General features: G+C 45.5%; 1 protein-coding gene across 1 annotated transcript in view; it reads left to right on the top strand.

Moving 5' to 3' along the window:
• Positions 1-19,847, top strand: part of LOC146796862 (vomeronasal type-2 receptor 26-like) — a 139,419-nt gene that overhangs the window by 48,142 nt on the left and 71,430 nt on the right. Inside the window, exons 5-6 of the mRNA XM_085631398.1 lie at positions 4,563-4,790; positions 11,341-11,464. Of these exons, the coding sequence (XP_085487524.1) occupies positions 4,563-4,790; positions 11,341-11,464 (352 nt within the window). The remainder of the gene's footprint in view (positions 1-4,562; positions 4,791-11,340; positions 11,465-19,847) is intronic.

Below are 19,847 nucleotides of genomic sequence, written 5' to 3'. Positions count from 1 at the left end.
ATCCCAGAAGCAATGCCACATGGCGATAGGCCCGTGCTGCCCGCTGGCTCTGGCCTACACTGTGCTCCAGCAGGGCACACAAAACCTGAGCTGTCCGGACCGCCGGGACGGGGCATCCTCGCAGGCTGCACACCCGCTCAGCACTTAAGTTCCCCTACCTCAGTGCACCCAAAGTCCCCGTCCTGTGGCGGGGTGCCTGTGCCGGCCCCAAAGCTTCGGTTGCCACTAACCCTGTGCAACCCCAGTCAGCGCCACGTGTTGGTAGGCCTGTGATGGCCGCAAGGCCTCGGATGCCACTAACCCTGTGCGCAACAACTCATGGGCCCTTTATGATTGAGAACCGTGGAGCATCCATCCTCCAGTCACCACCGGCAGAGGGGAACGTGACGTTGTCGGCCCCTTATGTTGGTGGAGTCACATGGCGTTTGTCGCCTGTGCCGGATGGGTGTGGTGTATTGCAAACCTGCCCTCAGGGAGTGGCTGTGACATGCTGACAACTAGACCAGTGACCTGCACACCACCAGCAAGTACGCCTGCAACAGGTAGCAATGAGGGCCCCCCTCGGAGCATAAGCGGAGTGGTCTGGCCTGCAGTACGCTGGACCAGCGCAGGGCTTGCAACAATGACTCGTGGTTTCTGGCTTGGTTCAGTCCATTTACGGACAAGGAAGTGACTGATGCGTGTGTCCATGTTGTAGTGTCCACGGCACCCGGAAACCAATAGGCAATGTAGCACCCTCTGACTGGCATCCCAAAGAATGAGCATCCTTGACGCAAGGGAAATCAATGTCCCTACATTCATCCACACATTCATACATGAATGATAAAAGACATAACACAGCAGTGCGTTACTGGATGTTTATTGCACATTCGGTGCAGTTTTGCAGCTGGAGTGGTACAGGGCAATGCCAAGCACACTACACAATGTGGGCCCATGGAGGGCCAGCCAGAGTCCATCCGGGGATGACAAGTACTGTGGGAGAGGAAGGGTGCAGTCTGGTCTCCGTGCCATTGACATCAAACAGGATATGGCAGTCCATGTCGCTGTCCAAGGTGAGTGCATTGGAGTGTATCTGGGGTCAGTGGAAGGTCATTGGGCCATGTGCGGCACCAAGCAGAAACAGGCCAGGCGGTGGAAATGAATGCTAGTGCCTCCTTCTGATCACAAACCCATCCACGTTCTCGTCCCTGGATGTGTGCTCTGCCCCACCTGTGGGCGTTGCAGTACCGGCTGAAGCACTATGTGCCACTGACACATCAGTAGCCGGAGTGGAAACAACTGCCGCACAGTGAGGCAATGGCACACCAGGGGATGGAGATGTGGATGGTGTGGGGGCAGCGGTATTCATCATCGCCACGCCTTGTGGCAGCAATGCCATGATGAGGATCTGCAGGGCATGGTAGATCCCAGCTACATTTCGCTGGTGTGCAGCGCTGGCTGCCATCCTTTCCGCCTCCATCCGCACCATGTTCTCCATGAGCCTCCGCATGTGTGCCAGCTTACGGCTGGTATCGCTGGAGCCCCTCTGAGCATACAGGTGTTCTTCTCTACATGTCGGGACTCCAGCGATGTCAGTCAGGGCTCGTTGGAGGCTATGGAGCGGGCCTAGACACCCAAGGATGGCATCCAGTTTTGTAGCCATGAGGTTGAACCCCACCTGCACCTGCTCAGCCGACTCCCTCTGGCCCTCCAGCACACGGCATTGGAAGGCCGCGTGTTGTTCCTGGGGGTCTTGGGAGACTGCCGGGGCTGTGGGTGTCTCCTGCTGGGTGGTTTGGGTGGTGGGTGGGGTCTCCTCGATGCAGTTGGTCTGCCCTGATCCTGGATATGAGTCACGGATGATGTCAATGATATCTAGGAGGGCTTGTGCATCGATGCTGGGGTTGTCCTCCTCGTCATCAGTGAAGAGTGGATAGGAGTGCTCTGCAGGGGTTGTTGACGGTGGCCCTGCAATGTGAAGGGGAGATGGTGTATTGCAATGTGTCCACATGTATGTAGCCGCATGGTACATGTTGACATTCAGACAGCATGGCATTGTACATTGTGACAGTCTATAGATCTGGGCGATGACCCAGAGTCATTGAGGGTGTGCACTGTGCTCTGTTTGATTGTGCATGTGTGCCATCGTGGCCATCTACACCCGTCCCCCCAGTACCTGGTGGACACTCACCCTGTTGCGGTTGTGTTGTGTCCTGTCGAGCAGTGTCCGATCCCCCAACTCCGGCCACAGTATCCACACTGATGACTGTCGATACCAGCTCCTCTATGCCATCCAGCACGAACTGTGGCGCTGGGCCCCCACCTCCAGTCTGCATTGCTGCCTTCTGGTTGGCTACGAGTTTCTCCTTGGTCTTTTGAATGATGTAATTCCATTGCCTCTTGACCTCGTCCATTGTCCTCTTGTGCTCTCCGACGGCATTCACCTTGTCCATGATGTCCCACCATATTCCATTTTTGGTGCCCAATGACACGTTGAAGGTGATCAACAGCTGTTGATGGTGTTCCATCACCTCCGTGACTATGATCCTGTTCGCCTGCACAACTGAAATTTGTCTTCCTCTTCTCCTTGTCCTTGCACTTCCCTGTCCCTGAGGTCCCGGGCAGGTTGTCTGGGGTGCTTGTGGGGTTGCGCTCATCCTCTGCGCCTGCTCCGGCTGCCTCCATGGTGTTTGGGTGTTGGTCAGTTTGTGTTTTGGTGTTTTTTCTACTTTTATGGGGATTTTTCCCACCTGTCAGGTGTGTGTTGCAGGCCTGGCACTGCCTATCGCTGATTTCCTCATCCCGCTTTGGCCCATCGCAGGTTTTTTCGCATTGGGGTTTGTGTTTTTATTTCCGTCGTGGTGGTTGTATCGTGGGCATTGGCCGCGGTTTCAGCAAACTATCGCAAGGGGCCACCTTTTTGTGAATTCCACGTTGTCACGGGGTTATTTTCCCGCGATAGGCTGCGATGTGTAAAGTTGCGTTAACATTTTTGGGTGATGTTTAGCACATGTTCTTGTGAATATACCCCTAGATGCACAAACGTCTGTCTTGGTCATTGTGACTTTTCCTGGTGGCACCATCGGTATTGTTATATTTATGATTACCCAGGAACGCTAGAACTATTGAGCTGCCTGCTTCAGAAAGAACTGTATTAGTTTTCCCAGCCAAGTTTAGTTTCCTACACAGGTATGATATCTGGAGAGAGGAGGTGTCACTCATGTTCGGAAGTTGCTTTGCTATACAAGTGTGCAAAACAAAGCTCCTATGCTGAAGCATACAGAAGCCACAGAAATCAAATCCCATTTCTTTCTTCTTCCATCGGTGGCTGGCAAGTACATGGATCGGTAAAGCAGGCAACTGAGTGGTGGGTGAGTGCGTGCATGCAGGCAAGGTGAGTGCCAAATAATAAAAACAATAAAGTCACTTACCTTGCTTGCTGCATGTCAGACAGCCTCCTCTCTCTGGTTTTTGTTCTGTTGGCTCCACGGGCTCCAGCCTCCAGGCAATTCCCCTAACCAATCCTGGTGCTACTCTCAAGCTGGTAACCAGTAGGAGAGAAGCGCCAGGATTGGATGGAGTGGGTTGGCTGGATGCTCCTTTAGGTCCTCGAGGCCTATGCTTGGTCTCCACCCAGCTGCCTAAGACAGCTGGGTGGAGAGCTTTAAAGTGCATATGTCAGACTGCCCGGAGTAAGACACTTGGCCAAACTGACATGCGCACTTTGCAGCGTTCAGCTAGCCACGCTCCTCAAGTCCTCTGTGCTGTCAGAGAAGGACACACCCACATTTCTCCAAGCTGGGGTAGGCTGGCAGCTGCTGCGCACTAAACATGAAAAATAAAATGGCAATGAAATCATTTCATTGACATTTTATTTTTCACGTTTAGCGCGGCTGCAGTGGCGTGGGAAGGGCAGTGCACCACCGTCCTCATATAGAAACCGCCGCTGTCTTCTTTCATCCCAAACGGATCTTGACCAGGTCACTTCCTTTCCAACCATGGTTACTACACACACACACACATCAGAGAAGTGGAACGTTTTTCTTCTCTGCACAGTTAGCTTGAACGATGTCAAAAATTGGAGACAACATAGCAATCATGCACACACAATAAGCATTGTCATTCAATTGATTAGTTTACTTTTCTATCTTCTGTGCCTGTTACACACACTCCTTAATAATAAATGCAGTCATGTTGATATGCAAACAGGCCTGACCTGTATGTAACATGCATTATTACTCTATTAAAGCTCTGCCACATGCGACACCAGGCACCAGGAACCATGTTTAAGGTTTGGGGGCCAAAGAAGGGCCTGCCTCGTCATGTGTGTAAACTTCCTAAATACCTAGGAACCTGTACAAGGAAGTTAGAAACATGTCTATAAAACAAAGCCAGACATATTCCCTCATTCACTGATAGTTCAGTAAGGTTCCATTTGACACCACAGTAAGGACCCATGCACTGGGGTGTCTGTGGATATGACAGCACTGCTCTCAAACATTGCTTACACTCAAGGTAGATCTATGTTTGATCATCATCTTCATATGACATTTCCAACAAGGAGTGCTGTGTGCTTTTTGCAGATGCTGCACTACGTGAAGAATGTACATACGAAAACCGCTGCAGGGAATGAGTTCTTTTTTGATGCATCCGGAGACGCCCCACCATTCCTGGATTTGCTGTATTGGCACGTGACCTCCAAGGACACCAGCAGCTTTGTTAAAGTGGGGACGTATGATGCCACTTCTAATCCAGCCCTTACATTTCTCAGTAACAAGACCTCCATCCTGTGGGGCGGAAAACATAGTCAGGTGAGAAAATATTATCATACAGAACAGAGGGACTTTTTAAATGTATCCTCATAGTAGAAAGGTGTATTAGATGTGTTATTTGAAAAGTGGGTACATTTATAGTTAGTAGTTGCACTCCAAACGCTATCAGCCTGGTTGATGAGGGGTGTTACCCCAAAACCAGTCCCAGGATGCTTGTTTCTGGTCTAGGGAGTGGGAAGCGTGTGCCCAGACGTGGCTCCCGTGCAATCCATGCCACTGGAATCAAGCTATCCTGGTGAAGAGGACCTGGCTTGGCAGTTCGGGCTGAACTGTTCCCATGAGGCACAGGGTCAAGACTGATTTGCATATGGCTGGGTTCAAACTGGAATGGCATGGTGAGCACAAAAACGATGGATTTAGGCCCAGATCTCTGTACTGGGGTGAATGTATGACATTGTTCTGCATTCTGTCCATCAACTGTTGTTTTTGCATTTGTCACCCCGAGTGGGACGGGTATGCTCAGACGTGAGTCCCGTGCTCTCCATGCCACTGGAATCAAGCTATCCTGGCTGAAGAGGGGTGGAACCCCGAAACCGGTTCTAGGATGCTTGGTTCCAGTCCAGGGAGGACTTGGCCTGGCAGTTCAGGCTGGACTGTTCCCATGAGGCACAGGGTCATGATAATTTGCATATGGTTGGATTTGAACTGGGGTGGCGAAGTGAGCAAAAGAATTATGATGGAGTTAACCCAGATTTAATAGTGACTGGGGCTGAGTGTCTGAAAAATTGCAGCACTCTATCCATCATCTTATTGTGTTTGCTTTGTTTGCCCTAAGTTGGCAGGGTTTGCCCAGACGTGGGTCCCTTGCTCACTGTGCCACTGGATTCAAGCTAGCCTGACTGATGAGGGATGTTACCTCGAACCTGGTCCCAGGATGCTTGTTTCCGGTCCAGGGAGGCCCTGGCTTGGTAGTTCGGGCAGGACTGTTCCCATGAGGAGCAGCGTGAAGACTGATTTGCAAATGGCTGGGTCTGAATTGGGGTGGCGAAGTGAGCAAAAGAACAATGGTGGATTTAACCCAGATCTAATAGTGACTGGGGTGGGTGTCTGAAAAGATTCAGCGCTCCGTCTATCATCTCATTGTTTTTGCATAGTAGTTGCATTGACCAATAGGACTTCTACTGCACTGACCAATGGGATTTTCATTTCATATTAGATGGCATAATGCGTGTATATATGATATATGTATGTATTTGTTCTGCAAACAATATGATAGTATCTTGAAGAAATACGTATCCACTTGCATATTATGTGTGAGTCGTAGTGTGGCGCTTTGTTTAGTCAGTCTTGGGATGCTGCTCACTTCCTTCCCTGCTTCACTTCCAACCATAAACTGATGGGTAAACTTCATTCCCACCATATGAACTTGGAACGTGCTCAAGTGTTTGTATGGACTTGCAGAGACCAATGCGGTGTGCTGCATAGGGGACATGACAACGCACTAAAGGTTATGTGTGCACCCCAAAGACTGTGGGACCTTGGACAACCTGCAGTGCAGGTGAAAGCAGCCTTTGGTTTTTTCATACTCCTTATAATAATCTGTTGAGTAGTTAATATGGACCCAATGAGGAGAGTTGCCATAACCATTACCACATTACACCATGGTTGCAGGTGTTCTAAGGACCTGTGATCTAAGGTCCACTATGAAAAAAAATCAGAGCTCCTCAAGTGGTAAAATATCGTATTTCATGTGAAACATCACAAAATGTATTTACAATTATGGCATTCAATACTACAGTGGCAGTGCTCTGCCCCCCACCCCCGTTTTATGGCCCAAATGTTTTATTATACTACGAGTGAAGAATATTCACCCTTGGGTGCCAATTACGATCCGGTAAAAAAATTCCCCGTGCGACTCATATCCGGTCTTTTTACCGTACGAATCGTACAAGTGCCGTACGAACTGGCAATCACGATTCGCATGGTAAAATGTCCATACGAACCGCATCGGGAATGATTTCCCACACGTCCTCGGGTCGGAAAATGTGTCCGACACGTCCTCGGACGATGTACCGTACAAATGTGAAAGGTGAAGTCCGACCGAGGAATCATGATCCATCCCGTGCGTCCGATGTTACAACCGTATGGAAAAAACACCGTCCGCACCGAACACCCATAGCAAACCTGGAGACATGTGCCCGCATACGCGCCGAACACCCCCCCCGCCCCCGTACGTTCGAGTCGTACCCCCCCGTGTACGTACACCCCTGTACGTGTCGTACTCCCCCGTGTATGTACACCCCTGTACGTTCGAGTCGTACCCCCACCCGTGTATGTACGGTGCGTACCCCCAGCGCGTACAGGGGTGTACATACACGGGGGAGTACGACACGTACAGGGGTGTACATACACGGGGGAGTACGACACGTACAGGGGTGCACGTACACGGGGGAGTACGACACGTACAGGGGTGTACATACACGGGTGGGGGTACGACTCGAACGTACGGGGGCGGGGGTGGTCGGCGCGTTCATACGGGGGCTGGGGGGGACGGTGCGTACCGGGCCACCTACTCTGGTCGTTTCGCGCCGTACTTCGCTTTTCCGGCACTTTTTGGGTGCCGTGAAAATATCGCCGTCCGGACTGCTGTCGGTCCGAATCGTACTTCCTGGGTCGTGAAACGCTGCCTGAATGCGTCCCGACGTCACGTCGCAGCATTCCCGGATCACATTCATACGTATATTTTCATCGGTCGGTGTTTTTTACTATTCGTACGGAAATGGTGTTTCCGTGCGAATCGTAATTCCATGTTTGTAAAGTTTTCCGACCGGGTACGAGTCGGACGGAGAAAACTCTCCGACCGACGGTTCGTACCCGGTTTTTACCGGATCGTAATCGGCACCATAGTGTAGTAAAACTGCCGACCTCCTTCCGGTCCGGCAACAGTCTCTGTCCGATGGCTGGCACATGCAAATGAAGGCGCCTGCTCCAGCCTTTAGAGAGGGATTACAATGGCGGAGACTTCCCGCCCCTGGCCTTGGGGCCGTGGCACGCCTCTGTGCCTCCCCATTGTTGAAATGCTAAGCGTCACAGCTAAAGTTAGACATGGGCGCTGCAGGCTTAAGCCCTGCAGTGCCCGTGGCTACACGCCAATCAGCCTGTCACCCCACCCTTTCCAAATGTGTCACAAAGATGGGAAAAGGGTAGAGTGAAAATGCAGTGTCTGAAACCGGGTCGCTTTAACTGTGCAGGTTCGAGGATTCAGTTCCATGCTCCAGCAATACCGGAAGCTAAAAGGAGCCAGACAGAGTCCAAACGGGACCTGCTGCAAGGAAGTAAAACAAATAAACGCTTTAAAGCTTTCAAAATGTGTGTGCTATACATTTGGTTAAGAGTGGGTGATGGCATGTGCATGCAGTATGTGTGAGTGAGTAAAAGTGAGAGAATCAGTTTAGAAGCTTTATTCGACAATTGTCATAAAAGCACTAAAAACATATACAACATACATCACAAAACAATATCGAAAAAACATTTACACTAAAACAATATAAAAATAGTATTAACCCCTTGTGTGCCCCGCCCTTTCCCCGCCCTGTGCCGGGCTTTATATTAGCGGGCGGAGTTCATGACGAGATGGTCTCGTCATGGGCACAGCGCAACCGCGGCCCATGACGAGACCATCTCGTCATGGGCACTGAAGGGGTTAAATTCCAATAAAGCTCCAAAACAATAATAAAACCTTGATAAAAGTTCTACATCTCGCATAACAGCTTAGATAAGACATCAATATTTAAATTTGACCAACAGCAGAGGATTTTAAAGTGCGAGTTCGAATGGCCCATGCCCATCCCAGAAACTTGGCAACAGCAATAGCTATAATAGGACCACAATGAGAGAATCAGTAGAGGGAGTCAATAAGTGAAAATGAGTGACAGGACGAGGGAGTTTGAGCGAGAAGGAATGATAGTGAGTGAGAGAGAATGACAGTGAGTGTAACTCTCATGGAGAACGATAGTGAGTGTTGCTTTGAGGGAGAATGAGAGTGTGTGTAGCTGTGAGGGAGAATGACAGTGAGTGTTACCGTGAGGGAGATTGGTAATGAATGTTATTTTGAGAAATAATGACAGTGAGTGTAAATGTGAGGTTGGCTTTCAGTGAGGTTTGCTGTGCATAAGACTGAATGAGTCACAGTCTGAGTGAGTCAGAATGAGTGGGACACAGTGACCATCAGTGAGACTGATTTTGTTGGAGTGATTCTGAATGAGTGCGACTGAGTGGGAATGAGTGAGAATAATCAAAACTAGGGGGCATATTATCAAGAAACGGCGTTAGAATTATCGCTGCTTTAGCGGCAGAAAACTGCCGCTAAAGCAGCGATAATGGGCTTGATAATATGCCCTTGAGAATTCCCATAGAAGCCAATGTTTTGGCGACAATATGGGCTTCTATTGGAATTCTCAAGTGCATATTATCAAGCCCATTATCGCCGCTTTAGCGGCAGTTTTCTGCCGCTAAAGCGGCGATAATATTAACCCCATGCTTGATAATATACCCCATTGTGAGTCTGTGAGATGGACAGAATGTGAGTAAGATTGAGTGACTGTGATTGAGACGGAGTTACTGAGCACGAGTGAGTCACAGTCTGAGCGAGTCAGAGAATGAGTGGGACTGAGTGAGTCAGGGAATGAATTATACAGATTGATCCAGAATGAGTGGGACTAAGTGGAAGTGAATGAGACTGAGTGACCCTCACGGGTGTCCAACTCAAGACCAAGACAGGGTCCTTCATTCTCTCCCATCAGGTAATGGAGTTGGCTCTTTCCTGGGGGATTCTTGGCTGTTTTAGAACCATGGTAGAATCCTTCCTTTTATTTACTCTGCTGGTACTTGGAATCATATATATCTTTTTCTGTCTAATGGTTGTTGCAGCACACGTATTTTATACTAGAATGACGCTGGTTTAATAAATACTTGTTGAAAACGCCACCATCGTTTATTCTGTGCATCTCTCTGAGACAAAGCGTGAGTGACTGAGCGAAACGTACTGTACTGTTTACACGATCCCTGATGGGTCAGGGTTGTCATGTTCGATAGTTACAAGAAACTATTCGCTCCTTGGTACGGTTGTGGGGCTAATAGTGGCACTGTTAGCTAGCTGATCTATAGACTAACATATCCTTTGGGGGTATCTGGTGTCAGTCTGAACACCAATTCCTCAGTTTATGTTGTCTAAGCACGCAGATCCTGTATGGATTTGTAGGAACTACATGGTAGGGGAATCGGAGTGAGACTGAAGGATAGGTGAGTTGGAGTGAGATCGATTGAGTGAGAATGATTGAAGTTGAGTGAGAGGTAATGAGAATGAGTGAGACAACATTAGACGTACAGAGAATGAGTCAGATTAAGTGAAATTGACAATGAGACCAAATGAGAGCGACTGAGTCAGAATGGGACTGATTGGGCACCCTCCCCCTCGAGCACACTGAGAAGTCAGGCTTACTCGAAAATTCAAGCCAAAGATAACGCCCACCAGCCACCACTACAGTACTGCGATACCTTTTGCAAATTTACCAAACTCCAAGCTTCCGACCTTAAGCGGATCGTACATTCAACAAAGTGCTCCTTGATGACATCAGCAAAGGATGAGATTGTTAAGAAAGCTTTATTGAAACGTTAATGAAGTGGACTGCTAGCTGTACATAGAGCAAGGAACGCGCAGCGCAGGTCAGAAACAAACACACTGAGGAAAAAGGTCAGATAAAACCTTAGTACCCCAAAGTTCCCAACATTGCAGTGATCAAAACGGAGCACAGATTGTGAGTTGGAATGTGACAAAACTCATCTGATTACTGTCACCTGTAAGGTTTAAAGGCAGTTTTTATTGGGCTTCACCAACACTGTATTGCAATGTGTCCCACTTTACAAGCTCGGTGCTACATAGACGTCTCCTAAAGGTTGCAATAGACACACTATTAATGTTCTTCTATTGAGTGCTTACGTAGTTGGTGCATTAAACTATTTCTAACTTCCCAAACCTATTTTTTTAAAGTTATTGGACACCTTGCTACTTTTTCAAAATATACGGCATACCTAATTTGAGGACCCTGGATTTATTTATCCTATGAGTTGACTTTCCTTTTCATTACATACTATAACACGGTTCTTTATGTAAATCTGGGTCTCTTTAAAAAAACTCACAGTAAATAATATAATTCATTAAGTCTAAATTATATTTAATTTAAACTCTACATTATATCAATGTAGAGTTCAAATTAAATGTAATTTTGACTTTATGACTGGGCAGTTTTTGGAGTCTCACTACCTCCCTTCTCTTCTTCTTACAGTTAAATTATTTCCAATACATTACAGAAACATTTTCATAGTCTCTATTATATTTCATTTGCGAATTCCTCTTGTCTTTTATTGTATTTGATTCTTTCATTGAGTTATTGGTAGGCTAGGACATAATCCGGCTTCTGTTATCAAAACATATTTCCTTATTATCTGACTACCTTTGAAAACTGAAATATGGATGAACAAGTTCTTGGTAATTAGTACATGGACACTGTCATCTTTGATATGTTCCCAGGTCCCTGTGTCAGTCTGCAGTGAGAGCTGTGCTCCCGGATACAGGAAGTCTGCCATTTCAGGACGTCCAAGCTGTTGTTTCAACTGTGTGCCCTGTCCTCCTGGAAGCATTGCCAACCAAACAGGTAGGACCCATGGCCTTCTTCCAAGAAAATGATTTCAAAACATCGAATGCATTTTATTGTTTCACTTAAAGCCAATCAACAAATATTTAAAATAAACATTTGTAACATTTTTTGAAACCTTTGGGAAAAGGAATCATATAACATCAAACATGTTAAATTTTCTTTCACTCCTTCTGTCTTTAAAAAATGTAATCATCTAATGTTATGCCATAGAAAATTATAATATGGTATTTATTTCAAGCATTGACAATCATGAATTGATTTCCTTAGATTGCAGTCCAGGATTTTAGTTTTCACAATAGGTAGGGGTGTACTCACTAGATTCAAATCCATCTTGTCCTTGGGAGATCTTCTTCGGCGACTATAAGGAAATGTAAGACACAGATTTGCCCATCATTACAAGTTACACAGATAATATGAGGTTTGTACCACATATATTCCCCCCAGGTAAATGTTGGCAGGTTTAGCCTGCCTGAATTTTCTTCAGGCTGCAACTGCGTCAGTGTAGTGACTATGACACAAATCGTAATTCTGATATCTGTGCCCTTGTCTCAGAATTTAGACCTGCAATTGTAGTTTTGTGATTTAAGGGGTGAAAGGTCCAGATCCCTTAGTATTGAGCGGAAAATTCTTGTGTGATGCTTGCCCTTGACAGGGGCATACCCCTAACCCCCTAATATAGATAAGGTTCAACATGGTTGTAAGGGCAAGGTGGTTTTCTCCTATTTTCTAGGAAAAATTCCAATCAGACCATAGTTCATTTTGTTGCATGTTTATGATGGTGTTGTCACTCTATCCGTGAGAGTGAGTGAGAGAACAAAAACTGACAGCCAGCACGTGTTTCACCACTTACACGGCCATCCGGCCTGGGTCTTCTTCAGGGCAATTTTTAGGGTAAAAAAGACCGACGAACGGATACTCCACCACTGCGGCATTTACGCCTGTTACTTATAGCAACCGGTAGGATCCTAAACCATCCAAACGATTAAACCCTCCTTTACCCTAAAATACACCCTGAAGAAGCCCCAGGCCGGATGGCCGTGTAAGGGGTGAAACACGTGTTTCGCTGCAACAACAACAACAACTTTATTGTATGATTACTTAAAATCCTTTACAAAAACAGAGCAAAATAGATACAAATTAAAAAAGGGTAAGAGTAGAATAGATAAAATCTAAAAGGGGGGTTAAGATGCAAAGACGCTGTCATGATCACCAGTACATAAGTATGATTACTTTGTGCAAAAAGGTGCATTTAGAATTAAAACAAGTGTAGGATGTAACATGCAGAGGGTGTGCGAAGCAGCGTCACCAAGGAGGGCTAAGAGGCGGGAGTGCGTAGGCGTACTAGTGGGTGTCATATTAACTTACAATAGGATGTTGTATGTTTAACTGTGCCCCTTTTAGTCAGTTCAATGTCCTGTTGCTAAGAAGATAGTATTAAAAGTGCGATGCTGTACAAATACGGGTGCTGGTAATCTGTGAATCCTACATTTTTTTACTATCAATTCTCGGGCTGATCGTAAAGTCATTCCAGCAACCGCATAAAACTTCCCAATTCGTGCGAGCTCCATCGGCACTATGGTGGTGTAAATATGCCTTAAGGCCTCCTTGCATGTTCTAACGCCATTTTGAATGAACATGATTCTTAAGTACAAACGCCTTGTGGACAGCAAAGCTGGGCAACAGCAGATGACATGCTCCGCAGACTCTGTATGGTATTGGCACAAACAACATCCCGCCCCACTTGATGACCAATTTTTCCAGTGCGCTCTAAAATCTTGTATTGGCAAAGTTAAGAGCCTCACCATCATGGCATTTTGTAGAGCCTGCCTCCCCAGTGCTGCTTTTAGGTAGGGCTGACATGTAGTTGTTTCATATGAGTTAATAAGTCCCTCTGCACCCCACACAGGTCTGATCCGTTCGAGGTCTTGTTGCCTCAAGATGTTCTTGCCACACTTTTTTAGCCAGGTTCTTTAGACTAAGCTTTGTTAATGGTATGTCTGTTAAAAGATCTGCTGGTAATCCCAATGTTTTTTTGGCCATCAAGAAATACCTTGCCCAGCAACTGTTGTTGTCTGTAAAAACCACCTGTAGTGCTGCCCTGATTGTACCCGGACAAGCATTAGTCACATTATATTGAAATTTGACTATCTCTTTTTTGCATTCAATGTCCATTGCTGTGATGTTAAACTCTAGACGGATCAATGACCGTCTAGTCGAATATGGAAGCTTGAAAACTTTTCTATAAGCCATTATGAATAGGCCCTATTTGGTCAGCAAACCAGGGAAAGCAAGGTGGCCATAGCTGAGTGTAGACATTAGCTTGGCTTGCATTACTCGTCGGATCCCCTCTGCCGAGTGGCTTAGTAGCTTGTGGTGTAATTTGCACAAACCATATGTGAGCTTGGCTGATTTTGCCTCCAGTGCTATGACCTGCAGTACTGGTCTGCAGGTATCTGAGAATTGTACTCCCAAGTAGGTGTACTTGTTGGTTGTGGCTATCCTTAGAGGACCCAACTGCCATACCAGTGATAGTTTTTTGGCTGATGGCCAAAGATCAACAGTTTTGTTTTTGTTGCATTAGCTATGAGTTTATTTTCCATGTTATAGAAGTGTAGCGTCTCTAATGCCCTTTTCATACCTATTCTTGTTTGATCCAATAAAACAAGATCATCCGCATACTGCATGATCGGCAGCCTGAGGTGGCCCAATTTTGGAGGAAAGATATTAGTTTTTAAAAGAGTCTTTCGCAGGTTTGAGGTATATAAGTTGAACAGGGTGGGGACGATCAAACAGCCCTGTTTCAGCCCCTTGTTCGTGAAGATCTTGGCTGTTGCGCATGTGCGTGTTAGCTTAACACGTACCAGGTGCCAGTGTAGAGAGATAAAATAGCCACAAGGACTTTTCTCTGTATACCCCACTTAGCCAATTTTGCCCACAGTATGTTTCGATCAACCCCATCAAAGGCAGCACTGTAATCCACAAAGCATGCATATAATGGGGGGGGGGAGAGGGTGGCCCCAGTTGCCTTGGTTGCCAGGTATGAAAGCGCAATGGCGTTATCCATGGTCGACGAGTTTGGCCGAAAGCCGATCTGGTATTGTGGGATTATATCGTTTTTTGTTATCCATGACTCTAGCTCTTTCAAGAGCACTTTAGCGAATGCATTCCCTTCCACATCCAGTAGAGCAATCAATCTGTAATTCCCCGCGTCGGAGGGGTCCCCCTTTTTATAGATGGATTGTAAGATGGACCCTTTCCATGAGTCCGGTACTACGGAAATATTATAACAATGATTGAATAAGCCCTGGATGTGGTGCGCCCAGTAATCACGATCTTCTCTGAAAATATACCCAGGCAGCCCATTGGGCCCTGGTGCCCCGTCCTTCCTAATTCCCTGGAGGATAGATAGAATATCCCTTACTGTTTGAGAAGGATCCGCCGCGTCACTCTCTTCACTTTGGTAATCTTCTACCTCCATAATGTTTGCCATGGGTACTTTTTGATCAACATATAGGCTAGTTGCATGAGCAGCCCATGTATTAGCCGGTACGACATTATGGGTGTGGTGGCCGCCATTTAGGCCATTGACATATCTCCAGAATTCCGTACTCTTGCTGGGTGCTAGTAATGCATAAATATTTCTCAATTTTTCCTCCATGCTAGTTTGTTTCAACTGCCAAGCAATTTTTTAATGCAATTTTCTTGCTGTCTTCAAGAGTATTTCCATCCGAATTGACTTTTCCCTCCTATGCTGTGACTCTGCCAAGCAGCACCTCTTTTTGCTCTTAATGAAGGTTTTTTTGTCCGTGAAATTGAATTGGCCCTGTGCAGTATATTTGCTTTTATAAGTAAACTGCCTTCCTGTAGACAAGGCATTGGATAACAAAGCCATCATTTCTGGCCAACTACTCTGTGGACCAGTTATGCATATATTCTGTTTCCATTTATTATACTTTGCCCAGCTTATGGGGCCCCATTTGATTTGTTTTATTGAAGCTGTTTCCTTATGTGGATAGAGCACTTTACCTGCAGTTAGATATTCCTCATACATCGTGCTGCTAGTATTAACGAGAACAGAGATTGGTTGGTGATGACTTCCGGCAGTGTGCAGTACCTTATACTCTTCACATCTCCTCAATAAGTTATTACTCAGAAAGATATAATCAAGCGTGGAGATTTTTTTAAATGTAGGTTGTGGATTCTTTGTCAGCTGCCCTACGTTATTTGCAGACTCCAGATTAAATTCATTAATACAGGCTTCCATGAGATTTCAGCCGTGATCCTCTTGATTTTGTTCCGGCCCGCATAGATCTCTTTTGTTAAAGTCCCCAGTAATAATACATTCATGTGTTGGATTCTCGCGGAGGTATTCTGTAATCAACCTAATGATCATACTGATGATTATGTTTTTATAATTTTTATGTGGGTTGACATAAAGATTAATTACACCAATTGTGAACAGGGTGCCTTCTACTCCAAACCCGTTTATGGTTATAATCTGGACATGAAGTGAGTACGTGGGCCATTCCTCGATTTGTAATTGCAGATTTAATTTTACAAATATCGAGATCCCACCGCTCGGTCTTCCAAAGATGTTCTTTTTGCTGGCCATTGTATGAATCGCCTGGTAGCCTTTGATGTAATTGGCTGTTTCCATCCACGTTTCCTTCAAACATAAGATGTCTCCTGTCTTGAGGGATTCCATAGCTTCTTTATTGGCCAAGATCGACTTAAGCCCTGCCACATTCCAACTTATTAGCCTGAACTCAGTGCTTATTGTCACCTCTTTGGTGCCTCTGTGTTTGTTTGTTTGAGCCCTCCCCGGTAGGCCGTGTTGTTGTAGTCCGTGCGGAGTTGGAATTTTTCTAATGACAATATAATTGTTCCTGAAATGGAACAAGCCATGAAATGCATTAGAACAGTTTCTCCTGAGACCTCATGTCTTCATCATATCATAACATCCAATTCCACTATTTTTAGTGCCCAATCTGCAAATCTTGTAAACTTGTCTCTCCACTCTGCGGAGTTCCTGCTGCCTTGAAAGATGCCAATATTCTTCTGTTACTTAAAAAACATTCAATAGATCCTTCGAATTGTCACATTTCCACCCTATCTTCTCACTCCTTTACCTCTCAAAATTTTGAAAAGCTGATTAATCTACAGCTATCCTCCTATTTGGAAGAATCTGTTGGACCCTTCTCCATCAGGAGACAAGTCTGTCCCTACTACAGAAACTGTTCTATAAGCTGCCATCGATAACATTATGCTAACATTAGATGAGGACATATCTGCTGCCCGCATCCTTCTCTACCTATCTGCAGCCTTTGATGGCCTAGTAGAGGGGTGACTTAGAGATTTTAAGTGCAGTGATGTTATATATAAGGAAACTTATATAGTTAGTGAGAGGTGCAAGCACCAACTCGCACAGGCTGAAATGGCAGGCCTGTAGTCCGAGTTTGGAGAGTCCATATGGGTGGCATAATACATGCTGCAGCCCATGGGGGACCCCTGGTGAACCTAGCTTCTAGGCACCTCAGTACAATATACTAGGGACTTACTAGGGAACACCAGCAGCCAATTAGAAATGTACCAAGGTACTCACCATATCCAATTTAGGGAGGAAGCACAGTGACTGTGGTCCTGATTAGCAGTATCCCAGTCAGACTAGTCAGAAAAACAGTATGACACCAGCAAAAAATGGGGGTAAACATAAAAGCAGATCCTACTTTCATACACAGACCCACACTGACAGAGCACGACTGCATTCTTGTCATCATTCTGGACAGCAAACTCACCATGAAATTCCAGATCAATGCTGTTTCCTCTGCCTGTTTCCACACCCTCTGCATGCTCCTAAGGATCTTCAGATGGCTCCCTGTCAACACCAGGAAAGGTGTCACTCAAGCCCCATTCACCAGCCAGCGGAACTATGGCAACACACTCTATGCAGGACTACAAACGATACCGAACTCAGTCGCCAGACTCATCTGCGACCTCCCGAAACGGACCTACATCAACCCTCACCTCAAGAACATCCACTGGCTCCCCATCCAGAAAAGATAACACCTTCCTGCACAAAAACAATGAATGGAGGCGTTTTCCCCTTTCTATGTGTGCTGCAGAATTCAGCACACGTGGAAAGAGGAAAAAACGAGAAGAAATAATGTCATGTCTCCTCCATGGGGAGGCACACCATTTTAACACATTCCCAGATTTATGATGTGTTGTAAATCTGGGAATGGGTCAAAACCTACGAGCATTTTGTGGGAGCACCCACTGCAATACCCATGGCACACCCCCAATGCAGTGTGAGGCAACCCAGCAACTTGTGCTACGTTGCCTCACTCCATATCTACAAGGCCATGAAAAGCCATGGTGGCTTTTCATGGCCTTGTAGACATGCAGGCCTCGAAAAATCCTAAAAATGTTACTAGACCTGCAGGCTTTGTGACTTAAATAATCTACTTGATCTAATTAAAATGCTCTTGACACATAAACTGATTTCAAATTATGTGATTCTGGTCAAGTGTTTTAATTCACTGAGACACAATTTTCTTCTTTATCACATATGAGAGCACCTTCAAATATGCGAGTTCAGCATGTCTGCTGTACAGAAAACTCTTTTGTTTCATTTAATAGACTAAACGTTTGCTCCATATATAATACAAATCTGGCCACATATAGGATACACATGACCGCTGACTTGCCTCAGTTGATTAACCACATTCTCATCAGTGTGGGGGCAGCAATGTTTCTCAACTCACGTTTAAAAACTGTCATTTTAATAAATTCATAACTAAAGCATAAAGAAGCAGCACACTGTCATTTGCAATCAGCAGATTTTACTGCGAAATGCCCACAGAATGTCCCACTGAAGTGTGGTTTTAAAACTATATAGATAGTGTACAATGTCTGGAAATCAAGTTTCTGCAAATCTTTGTCATTTGCACATCCCCAAGTAAAGTTTTCAGATATGTAAATCTTTGTTTGCATCAAACATCTGAATTCCAAAAAAAAGTTATTATATAATTCCTGATATATTTTGAAATACTTGTACTATTCATTTACAAACTGGTTAAATGGTGTGTTTGAAAAAAAACCTGACATTTTACAGCCTTTTGTTTCACAATTATTGTCAGATAACTCATATGACAAAAAGCACTAACTATAATAAGAGAAAGAAAACTAAACACCTTTTTCCAGGAACAGATAAGCAATAATTAGTAAAAAGACAAACTGACCTTTGACCTCTGTCCTTGAACAGAGAGCAAATGTGTTAGGACAAAAACAAGAACTAAAAGGCATCTTTATTCCTCATTCACTGTCTGAATGAACAGAACAGGGAAGACTAAATGCTATAAAATAGCTTGACCTGATAAACTCTCAGTCAACTTTGCAAGTGGATTTTTTTGAGTCCTGATATGGGCCTGCAATGTGCACCGCCAGGGCCGGCTTTAGGGCGGTGCGACCGGTGCCACCGCACCGGGTGCTGGCTTCCTGGGGGCGCCGTGTTTGGAAGTTCATTATGCTTTTGAAGCACCTGCTGCAGCGTTTCTTTCCCCCGGCAATTACCAGGCCTCACATAAATGTCAAGATAACTCGTTGATTAATTATCTTCCTGGAGAGAGATCAGCATTTTGTATAGTTGAGGTTTTGACTTTTAGGTGAAGTCAGTGCAGAGGGTTAATATGCCTGCTGCAAAGAACGTGTACCAAGTAGATTACAGAGTGGGTATGATGTAAACAGATCAGCAGGTTACTGCTTTCAAAAGAGACATCCTTTTGTTACTTGCAATTTATAACTTAAAGTCCTAATATAGGATAGTGAGCTATTAACTTTCATCCTAGAACTGCATACACATTGCAAAGTATACATTATTAGAACATTGATTAATGTTACAAAAAGGGTTAATTTGGCTAGAAATCGATTCTTATTTTTAAAGAAAACTCTCAACTATGCTGTTTCTTTTTCGACTCTGAGTTTGTGCTTCTCCACACCAAGCACTCTTAAACTATACTGCCTACCAGTATGGATGACATGTGACTCCCCCACTTTTAGTCCTTTGGCTTATGTAACATTTCCTATACACTGATTTACACACGTATGATTGATTGTCTCTATGTAATTTGTGTGTGATGCAAAGTGCTTGGACACGCTACACTGGTATGAATGGTGCTGTATAACTAATTCAATGCATCTGAGAGGGTTTGGTTATGGAGACTTGGTCACTGTTAAAGGGTGCTAGTGAGAGAATCCGTGGTGAAGGTGGTCATTGGGGGGCGCCAACAAACATTGTCGCACAGGGCGCCACCAGCACTAAAGCCGGCCCTGTGCACCGCAGGAGCGTCGTAATAAGTTGGCAATGAAGGGAGCGCAAGGT

The sequence above is a fragment of the Triturus cristatus genome, chromosome 10 (assembly GCF_964204655.1).
Source record: "Triturus cristatus chromosome 10, aTriCri1.1, whole genome shotgun sequence".
Taxonomy (NCBI): Eukaryota; Metazoa; Chordata; class Amphibia; order Caudata; family Salamandridae; genus Triturus; species Triturus cristatus.
Note: the sequence above shows the minus strand (reverse complement) of the source record. Positions and strands in the feature narration are given on the sequence as shown.